General features: G+C 40.5%; 1 protein-coding gene across 1 annotated transcript in view; it reads left to right on the top strand.

Moving 5' to 3' along the window:
• dennd1b (DENN/MADD domain containing 1B) overlaps nucleotides 1-21598 on the top strand; it is a 110898-nt gene that overhangs the window by 75511 nt on the left and 13789 nt on the right. The window contains exons 14-19 of the mRNA XM_083939144.1: nucleotides 4105-4230; nucleotides 10681-10782; nucleotides 16843-16933; nucleotides 18105-18145; nucleotides 19447-19482; nucleotides 19965-20021. Coding sequence (XP_083795270.1) covers nucleotides 4105-4230; nucleotides 10681-10782; nucleotides 16843-16933; nucleotides 18105-18145; nucleotides 19447-19482; nucleotides 19965-20021 — 453 coding nt within the window. The remainder of the gene's footprint in view (nucleotides 1-4104; nucleotides 4231-10680; nucleotides 10783-16842; nucleotides 16934-18104; nucleotides 18146-19446; nucleotides 19483-19964; nucleotides 20022-21598) is intronic.

Raw genomic sequence — 21598 nt, 5'->3', positions numbered from 1 at the left:
TTTTTTTAATTTCATCACATCAACCTGCTAATTTATTATTCGTAGTCGTAGTGATGTTAGGTGGTTAGTTATGAGGAATTGTAGTAAACTCCACCCCATTCATTTGAGAAATATCCCTTCTACTGAGCAATTATTAATTAATTTACCATAAGACCTGAAAGAAAGAGGTTAATTTAAAAATAAAGAAATCATAAAATATGTAATGTTTCCTTTAAATTGAATAAATTCATAGATTGCAAGTTGCTTGCTCATTGTGCACATGTATGTGTATGCATGTGTGGAAGCATATGCCAGTTCTCTTACTGTCTTTGTTCCGATTTGTGTGTGTGTGTTTGTGTGTACGTGTGTGTGTGTGTGTGTGTGTGTGTGTGTGTACAGTTCAGACTGCAGCACATCAAAAGAAAGTGGGAGATTTTCATAACTATTTTTTTTCTTTGTAGTTCTTTAATTGCGTCCCCATGGCTTTCTTTCCCTGGACAGAATCTTAAACAAAACATTCTTTTTTGTGAGAAGAAAACCCAACTTTTTATTTATTTATTTATTTCAACAACAGACAAGTGTCAGGGTCGTTATTTGGGAGGGGGTTTTATGCTCTAAGTGAAAATTTAGACAAGAATACTCTAAATATATATTCAATTTTGTGAGTAGCCTTTTTTTCTTTCATTTTACCTTTTTTAATTTACTCAATAGTACATATAACATTGTCAGTCAGGCTCTAAGCTTTTGTCATGGTTTTTTTTGTTGTTGTTAACTAGAAGTGGAAGTTAAGGATATGTCCAATAATTAATTAACAGCCGGTTTCATATGTTGCATGGTCTGACTGATTATATGAGCACTTTGTATAGAAATATTGCTTGTTGTCATGCACAACATGAAGTGTTTTTTTATATATAAAGTTGAGTTTTTTTAATAGAGCTATAGTACAGTAGCTGCAGGTTCCTTAATTTCTTACAAAGACATTGAGAGGTGTTTATGTTTTTGTCAAGTTCGCCATCATTATCTTCTTTCACATTGTGTGGGTGTAAATCTAATACAGTACCTGCGTGTTCTGTATTCACATGCACAGGAGTATGATATTAGTCAGGGTCCTGGGAATGATACCACTGTAGGCGACACTCTGCACTGTCTGTGTCCGTGTGTACACATGCAGGGACTCACACACACACTTTCACACAGATGCCTGGTGTCACCTACAGTGGTATCATCCCTTACAGTCGGGCAGGGATCATCATTGCACCTGCTAATTACCATCTCCAGCTGGAGAGTTAAATGGAGATCTGTTCTATGTCTGACCTTTGACCCCATGCTCTTTATGTGACGCACTTCAAACCCTGTTTGGGGCTGGCTGGGCTGGGCCTTAATGAGGCCCCATGTCTGCCCTCTGTGGGCTGTGCGCCTTGGATGCCCCACTTTCATCACTGACTATCTTCCCTTGATGTAAATTGAAAAGATCACAGCTATGGGGAGAAGACCTGTACTGGAAAGGCCTCTCTGCATAGATTATGAATATCATAACTCAACAGTTTTTTTCCCTCCTCTCTCCCAACCACCCACTCCCCTCCATCCTCCTGCCACCCCTTCCCTGTACAATGCTATAGTTCTAATTGGACCCAATGGGGGACTCTCTGCCTTTGATCTCATCACCGCCACTGTGACTTTACACTAAAAAATGTCACTGCCAAATAGGGTTATCACCTGTAGAGCCTGGCCTTCCTCTGATGCTTGTACGCATCTCGTTAGCTTCACTCAAACTTTAGGAGTTAATTAGCTTGACAGAGCCATTACCGTGGAGGCATACCTGATGATTGCGGCGTAGGCGCCATATTCAATATCCAATTACTAAACACACATTTATTTTTTGTGTCCGATATGCAAAGGAGCGCACTGCAAGGCTGTGCCTCCTTTTTCTGGTATTTGTCATGCACTTATAATATATTTGTTATATGCGACAATTTAATTAATTACCACATGCCTTATTTTAACCGTGAATCAATGTAAATTAAACTTTGAACTTATCGCTTTGTCGTCACCCTTTTTTTTTCTGGATAATGAAACACAAGTGATTGTGTCCCCACCTCATTAAAAAGTGTTTGCCACTGCAGTGCTCTCACCCGTTCAAAGCTACTGTACAGAACTCTGTGTGCAGAGTAAACTCCGCTGCTATCCCGTCTTCTCTGACAGTCTTTGGGGTATGCCTCCCCCACTTAGACTGACATAGTGTTCGCTTTGATTTCCTCCACCCCCCCACCCCCTGTAAAAAAGACAGTTTTATGATTTGCAAGGATGAAAAAAAACCCGGTGAAAACGCATATAAACATGAAATATTAATTCCAGAAAAGGCTTTACATAAACATAAAAGCATTTAGCACAATGAGTGAATATGGAGATGACACTTGTTAATTTAACCGTGATAAACTTCCTGTTTGATGCCTGGGAGCATTTGCAATGGCAGCACGGGGACGTTGTGGAGAGTGAGAAAGCCCAGGGGAGAGGAATCCACGCTGTTCGTTTTGTCTTTGTCCCAGTTTAAGACTGCCATTCTCTCTGTGTCTTGCTTTCTCTCCTTCTCCCTCAGCCTCTGTTTCTTTCTGCCTGTCCTGTGTATGAGCTATGCTAACACTTTGCTTCTCCTCCCTGAAGTTTTCCAGATAGGCTAATTGGAGACGCCAGACCACTATATCCCTCTAACGCTGCAGCAACACAGCATGATATATTTGGCCACCTCTGATTGATGTAGATCTGATCAAAATTGTATCATATTACAGAAGAACTGGGGTAATTTAATGGCAGACACAACCTCAAAATTTTTACTTCTTTCATCTCCTCTTCCTTCTCTTCCTGCCCACAACTACTGCTATAACCAGTGGCAGCATTAAAACTAATAATATTGATCTGTAGAAGTAGTTGTAAATCTTCTCTGCTGCTTTACAGATACTGTATCGACAAACCAGACAATTAAGACATGAATATCTGACAAAAACACACAAAAAACTGAATGAGGAACCACCAAATCTTGCACTATATAAAGTGGTGATTGAACTGGGGAAATAGGCAGTGCAGGAAGACAGCTAACCAAAAATGTTAATTTGCTCTGTTTGTTTCACACACTTTTATCAGTTCTGCATGCGCTGTCAGTTTTCTCGCCCAATATTCAGACAGCAGCGTGGTAAACTAAAAAGGTGGAACATCCTTACCTGAAGTGCTTTGGCTCTATCTGCCCTGGTGTAGTGCCCATGAGCAAGACACCAAATCCTTACCAGCCACAGGCTTAGTTCTGTCTTACCAAAATTGTAATCTAGACCTCCTTTGCAAACCAATCGAACATTGTGCTTTTGTGCTAAGATGGCACAGCCCACACAGAGAGCTGCAGTCCCTCGCTATGTCTGCCTCCTCCTCACTCTGCCACAGCGCAGTCAGACAACCGCTGAGCAGGTGAGGAGAGCCTCTTGACAACTTCCTCCCAGACTCCCCAGGGCCCGATGGCCAGGGTGAATCTTTTGTCATCCTAAAACAAGCTCGGGCCTGCTGCTCCTCCACTCTCGCCTGGAGTCCTGGAGACAGAGCCAGGAGAGGGAGAAATAATTAAAGACATTTTTATGTCAAGAGTTCCTTTCTAGAGGGAGTCTGGGAGAGCCAACAGGGGAGGGGAAAACAGGAGGACTGGAAAGAAAGAGAAGAAAATTAAGAAATGGTGTGAGAAGTGAAAAAGCAAGAAGGTGATGGGGGGGGGGGGGGGGGTGGCAGCATGGAGAGAGAGGGTGAGAGAGTAAGAGCAAAGATGCGAGTTTCTATTTCCTCTCTGTTGCCCCCCCATCCTCTGCTCAATTAGCAAAGCAGCAGGTGCTCCCAGCAGCACAACAGATAAGCTTAGAGGAAAGGCTGAAGCTTTTCCCTTTCATTCCTTTCCTTTTCGAGATGACCTGCAAATGTGATACTTCACACCCAGAATGGGCTAGCTGCTTCCTCCACCAATTTCAGAGGTGATAATTTAACTTTTTCCCCTCCATCTCCCCCTTTCCGCCCTCCCACCTCTCTCTCCCTTTCCCTCACTTTCTGTCACTCTCACTTTCTCTCCCACATTCTCTCCTTATGTTTTTCCATCAGGTGTCCTCTCTGAAGAGCAAGCTGAAGAAGCAGTCGACAGCAACAGGAAGTGGTGTGGCAAGGGCCTTCCTGAGAGCGCAGGCCGCTCTATTTGGATCCTACCGAGATGCCCTCAGATATAAACCTGTGAGGATCCAGTTTTCATTAATCACTGCCAGTCACCTTAAAGCAATTCTTACCTTTCTTGTATCTCACAGCGATTCCCTCCAAAGTCCCACCCTCTTCCCCCTGCCTGACCTCTGGTGTTCCCCCGAAACGTGCGCTGAGAGAAATGCTGCGTTTGAGTGCCATGGGAAGTCCGAAGTTTCGGAGCTCCAACTAGGCAAAGTGCACTAAGAGGCTTTCAAAGTGGAACCTCCTAATACCGAATTCTGGGGAGATCACCTACCCCAAATTCGCTAAAAGAAGTTCCACTTTGACAGGCATTCCCATGGAACTTGAATACATCCAGTGTTCGAGTTAACCTTGTTTAAAGGGTCTTTTCACCCAAATATACAAAAAAAATGTTCACTTTCCTCTAGTGGTATCCAGCCATACAGGGAGGTTCGGTTTTAATAATCCAAGTAAGGGGTGGAGCGGTTTACCGAAAAAATCTGTCCCGTTCGGTACGCATGCCAGGGTTCAGTACACGTGTGTACCGTTCGGTTTATGAGGTGCAACGTAGCGTAAGCCTTCATGACCGCTGTCCTTTCTAGAATCCGTCTCAGCGCTATGTCTCAGCGGCGCGCTGGGAGACTTCCTCCATGCGCTCCCTGTAGGCACACAGCCACAATGCTATGCACGCTCTCGCTACGCTCTCGCTACGCTCTTCTTCGTGGGTTTCTGAATCCTCTTGGCAACAGCTCGCTAAGCTCCGCTCTGTTATTGTTCTCAATCGTTTCTGTCTGGTTAAATTTGTGGTTAAATCACCACATCGTCTCTTTCTACTCTGAAAAAAAGAAAAGTTGACACAGAAAACCGTCAGTTCACCAGATAAGTTTTTGTTTCTGTCTCTGTGAAGCCTGTTTTTATAGCCCCTCATTTTGGATCATTTTCGTCAACCGGCCTCAATTCCAAATGAATTGAATAGCCCTGATGTAGCCTATTTCAGTCAGTTCAGGGATTGCTGTTTGTGCATATTTTAGTGAAAGAAAACCTATTTTCTTCATTTTTTCTAAGATTTGATAATGTAAAAGTGTTTATATTCTTACCTAAAAGGCAAACAATTGTTTACCTTTTTGCCAACAAAATATATAAACGCGTAAATGCAGCAATGTCTCTCCTACTGTTTCAAAATCTCACTTCACTTTCATTTCAGATTGTTACAGTAATCCCTAAGCAAGCTGCCTGCTTATTTCAGTTTTTGCATGATTGCATGACATGTCCTTAAGAATATCTGATTCAATTTTAAATCTATTAGGCTTTAGATCTGATACATGGTATTTTTAGAATCTAAAAGAAACAGAAAAAAACAACCGAACCGAACCGAAAAACCGTGACTGCAAAACCGTGATATGAACCGAACAGTGGATTTTGTGAACCGTTTTACCCCTAATCCAAGTATTGACATAAACATCCTCAATACAATGGAGTAAGCGGAAGTGTGTTTGTGGTTGTCACAGCATCATCTCCACCTTACTCCGGTGGATAATCACAGAATGCTCTGTGTTTTTATAAAAGACTAATTCTGTAATTATCTTAGGACCTCAAATGAAATGCCATTTGCATCTATTGTACTGAGGTGGCAGCAGAAACCTCAGACAGATATCTCAAAACCTAAAACCAAAAATATCTGCATCCCAGGGGAAATGGGAAGTTTTATTTTTGTATTTTGGCAGAACTGAACATTTAAACTAATTTCAGACCTGTCTGTACTGCACAGCAAAAAGACGTATTAGTGATTTTCCATTTCCCTATATTTTGAAACAATGATCATGCTGGATTGCATATAAAATCACAAACACTTAATGATTAAATATTAACTATCAAGGCCACACATTTCATTTTCATTCAGATGCAAAAATATAAACAGACGTGAATATAATATATTTGCACTAGTGCGCAGCAGCGATCTCAGTTTGGGTGAGGTGAGTCAGGTTAGACTGGGGTAGTTTTGACTGAAGGTAAAAGGTGTGTTTTCAGCTGGAGCGCAGAGCTATGGTGGGCCTGTCTGAGGCAGTAAAATGTCAGAGGAGCTGAAAAGAGTCAGGACGTTCCCTTTGAAGATCCCTTTTAGACACCTTTGGTGTTTTACTCTCCTTTACTAAGCTCCCCTAACATTTCTTTTCTGGATCTTTTCTGCTTATCAAGTCTGAGTCAGAGCAGAGCAAACTACAGCATGTCCTGTTTGTCAAATAGCGAAGTCTTTGTTCCTTTGGCTTTGAGATTAATTGGACTTTGTGGACTCCCGGAGTCAAGATGCTACATTATTGATGCTGTCTCTCTTTTCTCTGTATACAGACAGTATACGAATGAACTGCCTCCCCTCTGACACAAGCACTGAGACTCAGTGTATGCGTGTGTTAGTGCATGTGTGAACACAACATGCAGTCATTTCTCACTTCATTCACACTGTTTTTTCTCTTTTCGACAGGATCTGTATCAAACCCATGGAGTTAGCATACATGCACACACATAAGCATGCAAAAATTGAACATCAGCTTTCACAAAGATGCTGATGATACTCCCTGCGTTCTGATATTTGTGGATTATCGCTCTGCTAGAGATTGTTCTGAGCTGAAGAAAAGCTCTTCGCAGACAGATCTGAGCTGTGCGCTGTAATTCACAGGCCCATATGCCTCAACAGAAGAAGGGGTGTGGATGTTTGGTTGGAGTCTTGCTGAGTTGTAAATGAAACAATACAGGAAAATGATAATGAGTTGAAAAGCAATCAGCTGATTCGAACAGCATTTCTTAGGTCATCAATTTCAGCTCACGCTGATGCTTCCCCCGGTGCTTCTCACCAGCTCAGAGTAGCACACGTGTGTCTGGCAAAAAGAACCTAAAATAACAATTCAAATTAGTTTTCACCTGGGGTGGTGGAACTTATTCCATCGGTGTGTGTGCTCCATACTATTTAGGGGCAGAAGTAGCTAAAGTTCTACCTAAGTGAGCATGTACAGTAACCCGTTCACATCATCCAACCAGGTGTGAAGACACTGGGTCGGGGTGCCATCACATGTTTAAAAGTAGTTGAGACTGTTTTAGACAGAAAATCTTACACATGGCATATTCTAGTGTATAAACAGTCGATATAATATGTTCACATACAGCAGGAGTCCTGCACGAGAACATGCTGGTCTATGTCAAGGTGCAATTTGTTTTTGAAAAGGATCATTTTGTAACATATAGTTATAACATGAAAGGAGTTGTACTCAACATTAAGAACATTAATGTAACAGAAAACAACTGTTTGCTATCCAAAGATATAGTGCGTCCTGAGTAGAGAATGAAGTCACTCTTCCTCTGTGTGTGTGTTCTAGTCTGAGTTTTCTGTTGTTTGTTCTGATAGCTGGTCTGGCCGCGCATGCATGTTAGTGCATTATGACAGTGACAAAACGTCGGCATTTCCCGTATTGGGGAACGATCTGTGAGAGCCGTGTGGAGGCAATCCCAAGCCACTGTTTCTTCAATATATTGAGTAGAGCTCCTTTTTTACTAATGGCCCCTGCCCAGACTACAGATGAAAATATGTCTGGTACAATTCATGTATTGTGCATTGTCCCTGCTAAATAAATAAATAAATAATATAATATAAGTGGTGTAAATACACATTTCAAAACCGCTGTATAAATAACAGCTTTATGCCTCTTTGCTGACAGCCGTGGTCAGTACTCTATGTCCATATGCCTGCCTCATTCTAGTGAAAGTGATGTCTAAGGAATCCCCGGTGGGAAATGTCTTCAAATTTTGCACAGATGTCCACTGGGACTCAAAGACGAACTGATTAGATTCAAGTTCACTGTGACCTCACAAAATGCATTTTTGGCCATAACTCAAGAATTCTTTCACCATTTATGACAACATTTCAAACAGATGTCTAATTGGATGAAATTATAAAGTGATAAAATTTTATATCCAAAAGGTCAAAGGTCAACTTCACTGTGACATCATAATGTTTCTGGTCATTATTCAACACCATAACTCAGGAACAGAAGGGGAGACATTTGGTCAGACACTGAAGTGGTGACACTAATCTTGAAACTGTGATGTCTGTATTGATCTTCTGTGCTGCTGGGTTCAAGATCTGTATGAAGCACCAATGTTTCACCAAAAAATACACTTAATACCTTTCATTAAATTCCTCAAAAGGCATACAACAGCAAGGCTATAATTATAGTTATTATTATTACTATTATTATTATCATTAACAACAACAAATTATTATTATTTTATTTATGGTAGCCTTTCCAGTCACCCAGGACACTTTGCAAAACCAGATAAGATAATAGATCATCCACAATAAAAGGTAACGTCCTTATCGCTATTATGATTATTCAGTAATAAAACACATACTGTACAGTTACACAATTTTACATCTTACAACTTACAACTTACATCCAACATGAAACATGGACATGCAGAAAAACAAAATAAAAAGCATAAAAAGTGTGTTTTGCCTAAAATTGAAGCGTGAAACAGGATCAAACCCCTAAAAGCTTGAACTACTGTGATCACCATCTAAATAGTCCCCACATATCCGAACATTCATCCACAGAGAACTGCCCACTTGTTCTGGCACGTTGAACAAATCTGCTACAGGATGAGTTTCTTTTTTATATAATTGTTTCTATATAATGAATTCTATAATGCTTACGATCTCTTACATACAGTAAGTCAATGTCAGGCTAATAAGAAACACAGATAAACTTGTAGCTGTCTTCGTAGATGTCCTTTCTATGCCCGAATAATATTTCATCAATTCTTTTCATGTCTGTTAAGTAACATAAAGGAGCTTCTGTTTCATTCACGTTTTTTAGAATTACTTTCTTATGAACAACATGAATTTCAGACTCACACAGTCCAGTGTGTGCGTGTGATACATACTGTAAATTATGTTGTAAAATCAAGCGACAACCTCTGGGGCGGAAAAATGAGGCTGGCTCAAAAGCGAGTCAATCCCCATAGACCTCCATGTTATAATGCCTAACTTTACAGTAGAAATAAAAATGTTTACAGCCTGGTACAAAAACAGCCTGGTCTCACCATTCATGAATGATCATGTATTTTCATATGGCTTGCCTGTTTAAATCATATTAAGTCTTAAAGTTCTGTATAATTAAGGGCGTGGCTGCTTTGAGTGACGGGTGGGTGCCATCGCAGGTGGCTAGTTCAGCATCCAGGCTTCTCCAGCTCCAACCACGCTCAACCTCTTTGCCCATTTTTGGATAAGCCAGGAGCAGGCAGAGTCAGGCACAGGGCTTCACAACTTCAGCATCCTAGGGCGAAAACTGTGGCCGCCAAAGGCTGGGGACATTCTCGTGAGGCGATCGACGCTCTGCATTTACTGTAAAATGGCCCTTTCCCTTAAGCAAGTCACTCAACCCTTACCTGTTGTGATAACGTGTTAAGAGTCTCTTTTCATGCCGTCACACTTCCGGTCCAGCTTCATGTTGATTCTTTGGATAAACTTTCTTTCACTAAATCTTTATTGGCTACATAGTTAGCTGTCGGTCTCAGCATGCTACGAAGTTATGTTAGCTGCACTATGGTCAGAGGCTCTTGCAGCCAGATGGAAACTGCAAAGCTGATTAAACTCCAACAAGCTACTTTCAACTCCGCTTTTATGAGAGAATACGCCTTAAAAACTTTTAGTGATGTAAGTGGAGCAGTATTCCTGTGATGTAATTTGGGCCACTGGTATCATCCGCCCATTCTCGAAAAATGGGGTTAGTCTCCGGTGTTGTTAAGTTGTTTTTATGTGCCACACTGTGCTTGTAGCCTGGAACAGACAAAGCACATTGTTTTACACCAGTAGAATTTAGAGCATCATAGAAATATGTGAAAATTATGTTAATTATGAGAACACATGAATTGGAAATGACTGTAGGGCTGCGTGTGATTGGCCTGCAGTGGTTCTGTTGTCATCCTCTGTGTCTATAGCTCAAAGGCCATCAGACATGATGTAAGAAATAGTAATAATGTGATAATGTGTTCATGTGCAATACTGGGGAGTTTACTGGGACATTGTCTTCTGGTCCGGGGGAGACTCTGTTTTCAGGCCCACTTAGCTCACTAATGAAGTAATCTGTTGAAATACCCCTTGTAATTTGAAGACTTTTAACAGTGCATAATAGGGTATACAATAGGGTATAGGCGGTATACTGGTTTCACAGTACTGATACCCTGTAAAATATCTGAGACGGTTATCGTATGACAGTGTCATACCATCGCAACCCTAGTGCTAAATGATCATGATCATCTTAGTGCTGACACTTGATAAAGAGCATTGTTTAGATTAGATTAGATTAGGCTAATTTCTGAACTACGTTAACATGGTGAAAAACAGATTGTTGGAAAGGAAATTGAGGCAAAATTAATAGTATTCAGTATTCATTTTTATTTTTGCCAACAATAACATCTCTGTGTACTCTGCAGGGGGAGCCAATCACTTTCTGTGAGGAGAGCTTTGTGAGCCATCGATCAAGCACCATGAAAAACTTCCTGTCCATGGCCGTCAACCTGCAGCTCTTCAAACAGGTGTGTGTGTGTGTGTGTGTGTGTGTGTGTGTGTGTGTGTGTGTGTGTGTGTGTGTGTGTGTGTGTGTGTGTGTGTGTGTGTGTGTGTGTGTGTGTGTGTGTGTGTGTGTGTGTGTGTGTGTGTGTGTGTGTGTGTGTGTGTGTGTGTGTGTGTGTGTGTGTGTGTGTGTGTGTGTGTGTGTGTGTGTGTGTGTGTGTGTGTGTGTGTGTGTGTGTGTGCTCCCCCATTAAATACAAATTAATCCGGCGACAGAAAATGTTTCAATTCTAGACACTATCATATTTAAGTATAAATAAAAACAGAGCCTTTACTCATCTTCAGATCATAGTTTATATATGTATAATCTACCTTCACTGTGGGTACAGTGACAAATGTTTATCTCCATCTTGTAAGTTATAGGTAAGCACAAATCAAAAAAGACGATTACTCTGTTCTCTCTCCTCAATGTCGGTTTATTTTTGAGCTCTTTATTGAGAATATGTTTCTATTTAGAGTCTTCATATGTACAGATGTCTCTCAGCACCATGTGCGATCAGCAAATTGTGAATTGGTTAAAGTTAGCATTTGGTATCTTGACAGTTCAGTTGCTCAGAGTGAGGAGAGATGGAGAACAGCAAGGCCTAGGATTATAGATGGTTATCTAACCCGAGAAACAGTTTACTGTGCTTATCTCTCAACACACTTATGGCATGTTTTAATGTTTGCTCAATTTTGCATGGTGTACAAACAAAACCATGATAAGTCAGGCCTGTTAATTGTGTATTTTACTATACAAAACCATACTTGATGGTCGTATTCCACCTTTGACATATATGCAAACTGTAAAAACAAAAAATGAAGCCTAGATTTTTGTTGAATATACACCACTTGTAGATACAGTATTATCAGCTCCTATGTGTTCATTATGTGCAGCGTGTTTGTGTGAGCAGGTATCCTTTATTCATGTGTGGTTACATCAGTTTCCCTTAAAATCACTCATGTATACTTGATATGTTCTCCACTCCCGCCCCCCACCCCAAGTCCCTTCAGCAATACTAAACTTAGCCGAACCAGAGTCGAGTGGAGAGACACCTCTGGCTCGGAAGAAAATTTCCTCTCGCCCCTTGAATTTTTCTTTGTGCTCTATGACCCGTGATAGTAGTATGATTTACCCCCGAGAGTAGCAGCACAGCGGCCCTCAATCAGCCTTTTGTTTCGCTGGACACTCTGCCCCATCTATAATTTTCCCAGGCAGAGCAGATAGCGAGCAGCAGTTCAAAGCATCCTCCCAGGCTGGCTCCTGCCTCAGCGGTAGCATTGGGAAACAGGCCCTTATCTTCTCCTCCTCCTATCCAACACGGGGGATGGGGTGAGCTTATCTCCTCCACTCCTCTTTCGGCTAAAGTGAGAGAGGCCAGCGGTCCGCCCGAGCTCTGCTCTGGCCATGACCTACATCCGCTCGCAAACACACAAACAGTACTCAACTTGCGTGGCCACACACATGCACACATTCATTTTTATAGACATGAATACACACTGAGACTAGAGATACTGCTGCTTCTGTGCCTGGGTTTGCAATGGATTGTTTTTATATTAATTCTTATATATATAAGGTCTTTTGTATCTTTATCCACCGATAGTGCAGCAATATTTATCTTCATTATCTGCATATCACACATTATTTATAGGCTTGTAAGTAGGACTGTTGTCTAATTAAAAAAACTGAATATCATTTGACCATATATTGAGTAATAAACTCTGTATTAAAATGTTACAATAAGGTCAGGGATTAACCGTTTACAGTGGCACTTTTAAAAATGATTATTAATTTCATTATTTGTGTTTGTTTTCCTGCTAAAGTTAACAGTCTGTGCTTTATTTCCCAGGGGTATTGTTGACAGAGGATAGGGTAAACAAACAGGTTGGGTTGCTCAGTTATCAAGCAACCAATCATTGTGTCTAGACTGAAACAAAATGTCTTATACAATATATTCAATTACATAAAACATCTATTCGCTTGCACACAATGGCCTTTTAAAGTGTGGGATTTGTCACTGTCGCCTATAATGGGTCAAACTTGAGCCAAATTCAAACCATATTGTCAGAATCGGTCGACCTCAGCACACGTTACACACACGCGGTGAAGCACACGCGCTTAATGGCGAGGTGTTACCTGAGCTTGAGGTGTTACCATTTCAGCAGGAAATTGCTTTTCTACAGGTAATTTTGTTTTCATTCCTTGTAAAGCAGCTTCACAAGTAATTTCAGTTTTATAGAGGGAACAGCGTTGAATTGTCCATGCAAATTCAGCAAAATAGTAGTAATACTTTGGAAGCTAAAGGGCCTGGCGGACAGAGAAACTATTGTGTGCTGTCATATGTCATTAAAGGCCATCAATTACTTTCAATGCCCTTATTAAAATGTATTATTATAGCATAACTTACTTTAAGATGTTGGACAAGAACTGCTTCTCAATAGTAAAATATAATGCATTTGTGTTGCGTGCATAGGGGACAAAAAGTAGTAACAATAGTCCTTTTATTGTGTGCCTCTATGAAATATCAACACCGAGCCAACCCTAAAATAAATATACACATAGACACCTCTTAAAATGTCACAGTTTCACCTTCTAACACACTTCTGTTCTGTTCCTGTTTCCTGTGTGCTCGATCCAGCAGCCCATCTCTGCTTAGAACAGAACAAGTGGGAGAAGTCTTCTAAAAGAATGCGTGGGGAAAGGCTGTCGACATTAACCTGCTTCCTATCAACCATCCCCAGCTCCTACACACACACGCGCACGCACGCACAAACAAATTGTCGTGTGTGTGTGTGTGTGTGTGGGTCTGTGTGTGTGTGTGTGTGTGTGTGTGTGTGGTACTAGCAGAGACTGATTAAATGAAGTCTCTTCCTCTTATTGACAAAACTAAGCCGTCCACAGTTTTATTGAGTCTGTAGGGGGACTTGTAGTCTGATAATTTACTGCCAGGAGCCTTTGTAGACAATGTGCGTCCCATCAATCAATAATCATCCGTCATTCTCAGAATGTATGAATGCAATAGCTGAGCCATTTATCGAAAGGGTTCGAAGGTGTGTCCTTTCAAAACCAAATGATCTGATTTAAAAGCCAATCGTGTAGTTCTTCCGTCCACTTCATATCACAGTGGTTACAGTAAAGCTGTAAAACAACATTTTATTGAAACCAATTGGAGTGATGAATAGCTGCCACCTCCATGTCCAAGCAGAGTGCTTTAAAATGCATCGCTTCTAATGGCTCCAAAAACTCTCTTACTGTACAGAATAATTTCATAAATTTTGAACATATTCCTTGAAAATGCAAGTCTTTTCTACAAGACATTGGGGTCTTCACATCCTATTTGAAGTATTCTAATGTGTGTGTCTGTGGCACGTTTGAGAGTTACAACTTGTAAAGAGATATTTTGGCTTAAAAATAGTTATATTTTGCGATACTGATGTTTGGTTGACTTGAACCACTTGCTTTCCAGACCTCCTTCCTTTTGGCCAAATTTGGTGGCGAGCTATAAACCCAAATCCAACCTTCAAAATCCTCCCGTCAGAAACCTGTGACATGATTTCCGCCATATCCCTGAGTATCTACAGTTTATGGGCTAAAATTCCAGGTTTAAAAAACGAGTTACATTTCCTTTGGCTCTCTGTGTATATCTCTGTAAATGAACCCCTGTGGAGTCCTAATCCCAACTTCTGGCTCCACAATTCCAGAGTTTAAATAAATCTAGACCACTGTGACCGACCCGTGAGTGAGTCATTGTGCTGGTAGCCAGATGGAATAACTCTCCCTGTCCACGGTCCGCAGCTATAGCAGCAACAGGAAACAAGATGACATGTAGACATGAAGACATGGAGCAGGATTCAATCTCCAAGTGTGGAGCTCACATGAATGTTAATTGGGTCAAGTTGTTTTATGTGTTTTATGGAATAACACATATTGGAAAAGTGCAAATACTTGGAAAAAAAAGAAAAGGGTATTTAAAAGCTTGCGTTTTGTTTTAACGGAGCTCCTGATATGGTTCCAGCCTAAATTACGTCCTGTCTCTTTGAGGGAGGTTTTTTTTGTCTCTCTCAAAACAAAGAAAATGAGCCCTTGTGTTGTGTTCTTGGTTGTGTACATGCACAGGTGCATAAGCAAGCGTTGGTGTGTGTGTGTGTGTGTGTGTGTGTGTGTGTGTGTGTGTGTGTGTGTGTGTGTGTGTGTGTGTGTGTGTGTGTGTGTGTGTGTGTGTGTGTGTGTGTGTGTGTGTGTGTGTGTGTGTGTGTGTGTGTGTGTGTGTGTGTGTGTGTGTGTGTGTGTGTGTGTGTGTGTGTGTGTGTGTGTGTGTGTGTGTGTGTGTGTGTGTGTGTGCCATTGTTGAGTAATGTCCAATTAAGACCCACAGTGAGGCAGGTAATCTGGCCCGGGTGTGTGGAGGGAGATGAGGGGAAGATAAGTGGAGGCTTTGGCTAGGTGATGATTTGGGTTGATTATCTGCACTAATTGGGCCAGCCAAGTAGCAGAGCAGTGGTTGAAACCTGCAGTCTCACCTCTCATTAAAATGATCTAATGATGAGTCTCTGGCTCTTCTGACCAGAGGAGCGGGTGGCCGTGTTGGTCGCTAGTTAGCACGATGTCCCTGAGGACACGCGCCCTAAAACAATCTACACTGTTGTTACACTTTGGACACAGTCACAGAGGTGAGAGGAGGATTACTACAGTTATTGTCTGACAATATGTTGCTGTCAAATATTAAAAAGAGAAGTATTCCATATTTTTTTTGTTCTTGAATATATAAAAGTTGATTACAATCACCAGTCAAAATAGATTTTAGCTTTAAATAAAAAATGCGCTCTCTCCCTCTCCCTCTCCCTCTCCCTCTCTCTCTCTCTCTCCCTCTCCCTCTCCCTCTCTCTCTCTCTCTCTCTCTCTCTCTTTCTCTCTCTCTCTCTCATTATATATATATATATATATATATATATATATGTATATACATATATATATATATATATATATATGTATATGTATATACATATATATTACTTATCTTTATCTGCTTTTTCTAAATCACACATTTACACAAATAAACCAAAAAGATGTTTTAGTTTAAGGTTGATAAACACAAAAGTTCCCACAAGACTTCCCACATTTTGAAAAGGAAAGAAAAGTACTAAAATACAGCTGTTTGTTTATTTTTTATTTTTATGGTTACACCAAAAACGTGCCAAGATAAGGATTTCCCTGGGAAGCATTATTTCCACACAGAGATCTGCTGATATTATAAGTGATGGGACAGGAAACTAACAGGAACTTTGGGGTCAGTGTGGTGGGGTTTAGCTAATAGAAAACAGTGCACCATATGTGTGACTGAGTGATCTACATTCACAAAATTGTTGTTCAGATTTCCTTCATGTAAAGTATTTAGAAACATCATATAGAGTTCGATTTGCATAAACTACAATACAACTGTCAGTCGCATAACTGAGCCTGTAAACTGCTTAGAGGAGGCACTGCAACTCTTATAAGGATAAGAAATGTGTTAAAAACTGTTAATGACATAATTTAGTTTTTTCTTTTTCCTTCCTTTCTCATCCCTGTTTTTTATTTGGTCTTGGTTTGTGACAACTAGAGATTTCTCACGCTTTCATTTCTAAAGAATGCTGTTATTTTTTTATTGTGTTAATCACAAATGTTGAGGTATGCGTGTGTCAATGAACATGAGTTTGCTCATGAAATGTGTAGCTGTCTTGGCTGTTAGGTCCATATTTATGAGATGGAGTTTTTATGCACTCCATGTTACAAAGGGAGGAAATGAAACTTCCTCATGTCTCAGACAGTGTGCAGCATGTAGTCTGCTGCCCTAATCCCTCACCTGCTTCACATTACCAAATCCCTATTACCTGCAACCCACCTAATCTTGGGATGTAGTTTCTGTCAGGTAGGATTAATAACATCCCACTGTGGCCTGAGTGTTTGAATCTGTGTGTATGTGTTTTGTATCTGTTTAAGTGTGTCTACTCACCCCCATCCCCCTACCCTCCTTTAATAAGCACGTTGTAATTTACGGTTGCAGTTCATCGACGGACGGCTGGCAAAATTGAACGCAGGCCGCGGCTTCTCCGACGTGTTTGAAGAAGAGATCACAGAGGGGGGCTTCTGTGGAAGTGAGTAGTGCTAGACCTGTCTTATCAATTAGCCACATATATTCATTTGCCATATTTCATGCAGAAGGCTGCAGTTATTGTTTTTAAGTGGGATATAAGACCAGCAAACAAAACAAGAAGAAATCCTTAAAGTTATCAGAGCCTTTCACAATGTAAAATGCATCTCTCCCTCTCTCTCGAAACTCTAAAACAACTGGATGTACAAAAAGTCTTTTAAAACAATAATGAACTGATTCGAAGTTTGGTAATAATAAAGTATACTATAGCATCCTTGTAAACGTTTTAAAACATGTTCATTTTCAAACATTTCTCGGCCTGAACTACTAGGCTTTCTTATGAACCTGCGACCACGTAAAGTGTTTTAAAAACAGCAACTTTATGCCTCATTGGTAGAGTGATTGGTAGACATTAAACAAATCTAACTGACATTTTGACTGTCATTTGTTGTAAAATATTTTATTGTCACTGATAAAAAAATGTTACTTGTAAATCTGATTGAATGTGACATAAGAAGATTGACAAAATAATTAATAATGTTTTGGCATGATTGAGCGTTATTACATGTGAAGACTGTGCTCGACACATCAGAAGTTTGAAATCCAACAGGAGCGCTCAGACAAATTATATCGTCTTGATCACAACACTTCAGGTTTAAGTTGTATTTACATGACAAGGGAAAAAAAGGAAAGGGAAACCAGATGTTGCGGCTAAAATATCTCTCATATTATTGGGCTTATCAATTCTGATCCTGACCCAAATCCACACTGTCGTCTGTAATTCTGCTCTCCGACAAGAATCTCCTCCTTAAAACAGTCCTCCATTCTGCCCTCACAAGTCCTTAATACTATATCCAGTTACTAATACTAATTATTATATTCGATGGTAATTATTATTACCATTAAATGAAAAATACCAGTATTACAGTTTTTATCACCCACATTACCTGACATTGTTACTGTTTGTTCAATATAGAAACTGTTTTGTCTACATTTTTTAAGTGTGTCTAGCTATGAAACTGTGTCACAGTGTAATAGACATAGTTACCTTTGCTTCGCAATGTTAATTAACTGCAATTTCCCAACTTGGGATCAATGAAGCCTTTCTATTCTATAATAGAATGTTATCGAGTGCAAAATGATTAATTCATATCCTGTTTTATACATCCCTGCAGGTAATTCAAGGTCTTACCAGCAATGGATGCACACTGTAAAGGTATCCACAGAATGTCCTGCATATCATACCTAAATGCTTTTATCTGTGGCTTTTTTTATGTTTTACTCATTTCATTCCCAGGTTTATATTTAATTGAAAGTGTGATTGACACAACTCAGTGTTTGAAGTTCTGATGTTGCCTTTGGAATGAAGGGGGCTGCCTGAATGTACAGATCCAGCTTGAGTGCAGTTTTGGTGTGTGAAGCGGCGCGTGCAGCAGGACAGTGGAGACAGACAGACAGGGAGGGAGACAGAAGTGATTTGACGTGACAAGACGTCCTCCGACATGACATGTTGATCTGGCAGCAAACACAGGCGTTACTCCGCTGAACCGAGCCAAGAACATAGATCTCTCCCTCCTTCTTCATCTCCTGTCTCTCTCTCTTCCACTCCTTTTCTTCCCCTATCTATCTCTCTTTATCTTCCTCTCTCTCTCTTTTCATCTCTGTCACAGCCCCAACCCCCACCCCCCCTCTCACTGAGTATCTCGCCCTCCCTCTCTCCCCACGCCGTCAGCTAAGGCTGAATTAGTTCTCTAGAGTGCTCTTCAAAGGTTTGTTAAAGTTCACATTTCCTGACTGACAGGGATCTATAAGAGGGGCCTTCACCTCGGCCTCTCTCCTTCTTTCCCTCTACCGACTTCTGAAACGCTGTCTGCCATTTACTCTGTTTAGCCGTTTAGCCGATGCTTTGTGCTTACACTAAAGACCAAACAGAGAAAAAGAGTGAGACGCCAAAGGAGAGATGCGGAAACTCTATGAGAGAGCAAAGAAAATGGGCACAGGGAGACATTGGATGCCACAATGTCAGTCTACAGAACTCAAAGTAGAAATCAATCACGCACAGTCCCATCCACTGCTGTTTTAGGCTGCTTCTAAATAAAAACCTCCTGAAAGCTTTGATTTTATCATGGCTCAGTGACATGATCCTTTGCTTTGTGTCATACTGAGGTCACATTACAATACTATTTACAGCTGCACAGGGAGCTTGTGCTTGATAATGAAAATGTGTCCTTTGTGACTACTGTGGGTGTCGTATGATACGGTAGAAATAATGCTCATGATATTGATAAGGATACTGTACATCGCGGTATAACAAACGCATTCAGACATCCCTATAAAATAATCAAACTGATTGCCGAAGCATTTCAGCTCGCTGAGTCACTCATGCTGTAATTTGAAAGAATGATCATGGTATGATTGCATGCTGTGCACATAATATGAATATTTAATAGATTCAAATAAATTTCAGCCAAAGTGCCTCTAAGTAACTTACTAATCATTTTTCTGTGTCTATTACAGAGAGGAGGAGCACTCATCAACACAGCTGTGACTAAAGTACGTACTTCTGCAAAAGGGTCAAATTAACGTAGCCTAATGTTTTCTTCTACATGTACCAAACTTGAAACATCATGTCCTTAAGATTCCACTGAAATAGACCTTAGGTGACATTTTGCAGGTTGTTATGTGAAAATTAATCAGCTAGGATATAATTTGCCTGTTTTGGAATTGACAGTGGAAGGAATAGGAGAGTCAGAGCAGTCTGTTTGATGAGCAGTAGCGTGTCGTTATGTGCTGTACAATAGGTGGTCAGGGTGCCCTTTCATGTTATCGCCTCTTGTTAGTGTGCGAGGCTCTCTTATCCAGCCTTTTGTCTCTGTGTTTTTGCCACAGGGATCAAAGAATTTCTTGATGTTACATGAAACCAGAACAGAATGTTAATGCAACATGTTTTGATTAGTTGTGTGTGTGTGTGCGTGTGCGTGTGCGTGTGCGTGTGCGTGTGCGTGTGTGTGTGTGTGTGTGTTTTCTCCTCTTAGGCCAAGAGTCATGCCAAGAGGGGCATCCGGGACTTTAAGGGCAGACTTAAAGCAAGGGTGAGCAGCATGGACCTTAACACCTCACACTCACGCGCTCGTAGAAACATGCATGCACACACAATTCTGTTCAGAGGCACACAGATACAGTAGACGCATACACCCCCCCTCATAGAAACAGACAGGAAGGCTGCTTTACATAGCGCATGTGATTCCGATGTCGGGGCCCTTTTAATGACTGTTGAAGCCTGCTTAGCGCTTTGTTCAGGGCTCTACATTTTTAACCAACGCCCCTCTGGCTATGGCCTGTCATGTCATCCAAGCCCCGGCCCCTCTTTCTCTTTTATTGTCTGCATATTTCATCAGTGACTCTGTGATTTCCTCAAAGCTAATGTAACGAGGTGTATGTTTCCATAAGCCTGATGGATTTGATAAGGCAATAGCAGTTTGATCTGTCAATGGGGAAACTGAGCAGAGAGGGCACTGATGATGAACACGAGTGTGCACTGTGCGCACAAACACACCCAGCAGAGGCAAATAGAGGTGTTGAAATCTATTTGATTTGAAGTTAAACAGATTTCCTGTGCATTCATAAATTGATTCCTAAATACACAAATGAATTTCTTTGACTTTCTCAGGGTCAGACTTAATCTGCAGTGCATTTATGTTGCTGCCAGCCACAGATGTGTTCACAGGGACCCCGATACACAAACATATTGAAATTATACTCATCAGTGGTGGTTACCTTGAATATAATTGTTGTAACCTTGTATGTTATTGTAATTATTTTTGAACTGATTCTGGCATCATTTCATTTATACTGTACAGTTGTTTACCTCTTTTTGCACTGTTTTTTTTTTTTACTTTTACTTCTTGCTGTTGTCTTTGTTTTGTTTTGTTTTTAGTGTATACATCTACCCTATGTGCCCTTGAATTGCCCCTTGGGAACAAAGTTTCTTGAATTGAATTGGATTGAGAACGTTTTAAAGGATAAGGCTTGCAATATTCAATATACAGTATCCTCTGTTGTAAAAAAAAATCCCATGAAAAGACCAAAACCAACAACACGTTTCTTCTTCTCCCGATGTTTTTCCGACTTTAATACCACGTTTGTGGCTCTGAGACTCTACCTCATTTGTTCCTACTGAAGACTTCAATCTTTAAAGACGAGAAGAGTACATACCATCAGTTTTAAAAGGCCTCATTGATCTACTATAGCATCCAGGCACTACTTTTTAGCAAATGTTACCGATGCATTTCTGAGGGACTATTTGGAGGCTTTTATTTTTGACTACAGTGCTCATGTTCATCATTATAAAGGAATATGATCACTTAGGGCTGAGTGATATGGCCAAAAAAATAACTTATTTCATATCTTGATAATGATATATATCACAATATTGCATGTTTTCTGGTAATTCCATAAATAAATAGTCTATATGAAATCACCACATGGCATAGCATATTTTTGTATGCTCCCATGTGAAATAAATACTTAATAAATTAAAGTGCTGAGTATTTTATTAAGAACTTTAATGCAAAATGAACATAAAGTGCAAGGCTTAGAATGAGGTTAATATTGCTGTAACACAATTCGACTGCTAGTTCGACAATAGGGATAGAAACAATATAGACAA

The sequence above is a fragment of the Echiichthys vipera genome (assembly GCF_963691815.1).
Source record: "Echiichthys vipera genome assembly, chromosome: 3".
Lineage (NCBI taxonomy): Eukaryota > Metazoa > Chordata > Actinopteri > Perciformes > Trachinidae > Echiichthys > Echiichthys vipera.
The sequence above is the reverse complement of the archived record's forward strand: the minus strand, read 5'-3'. Positions and strand labels throughout refer to the sequence as shown.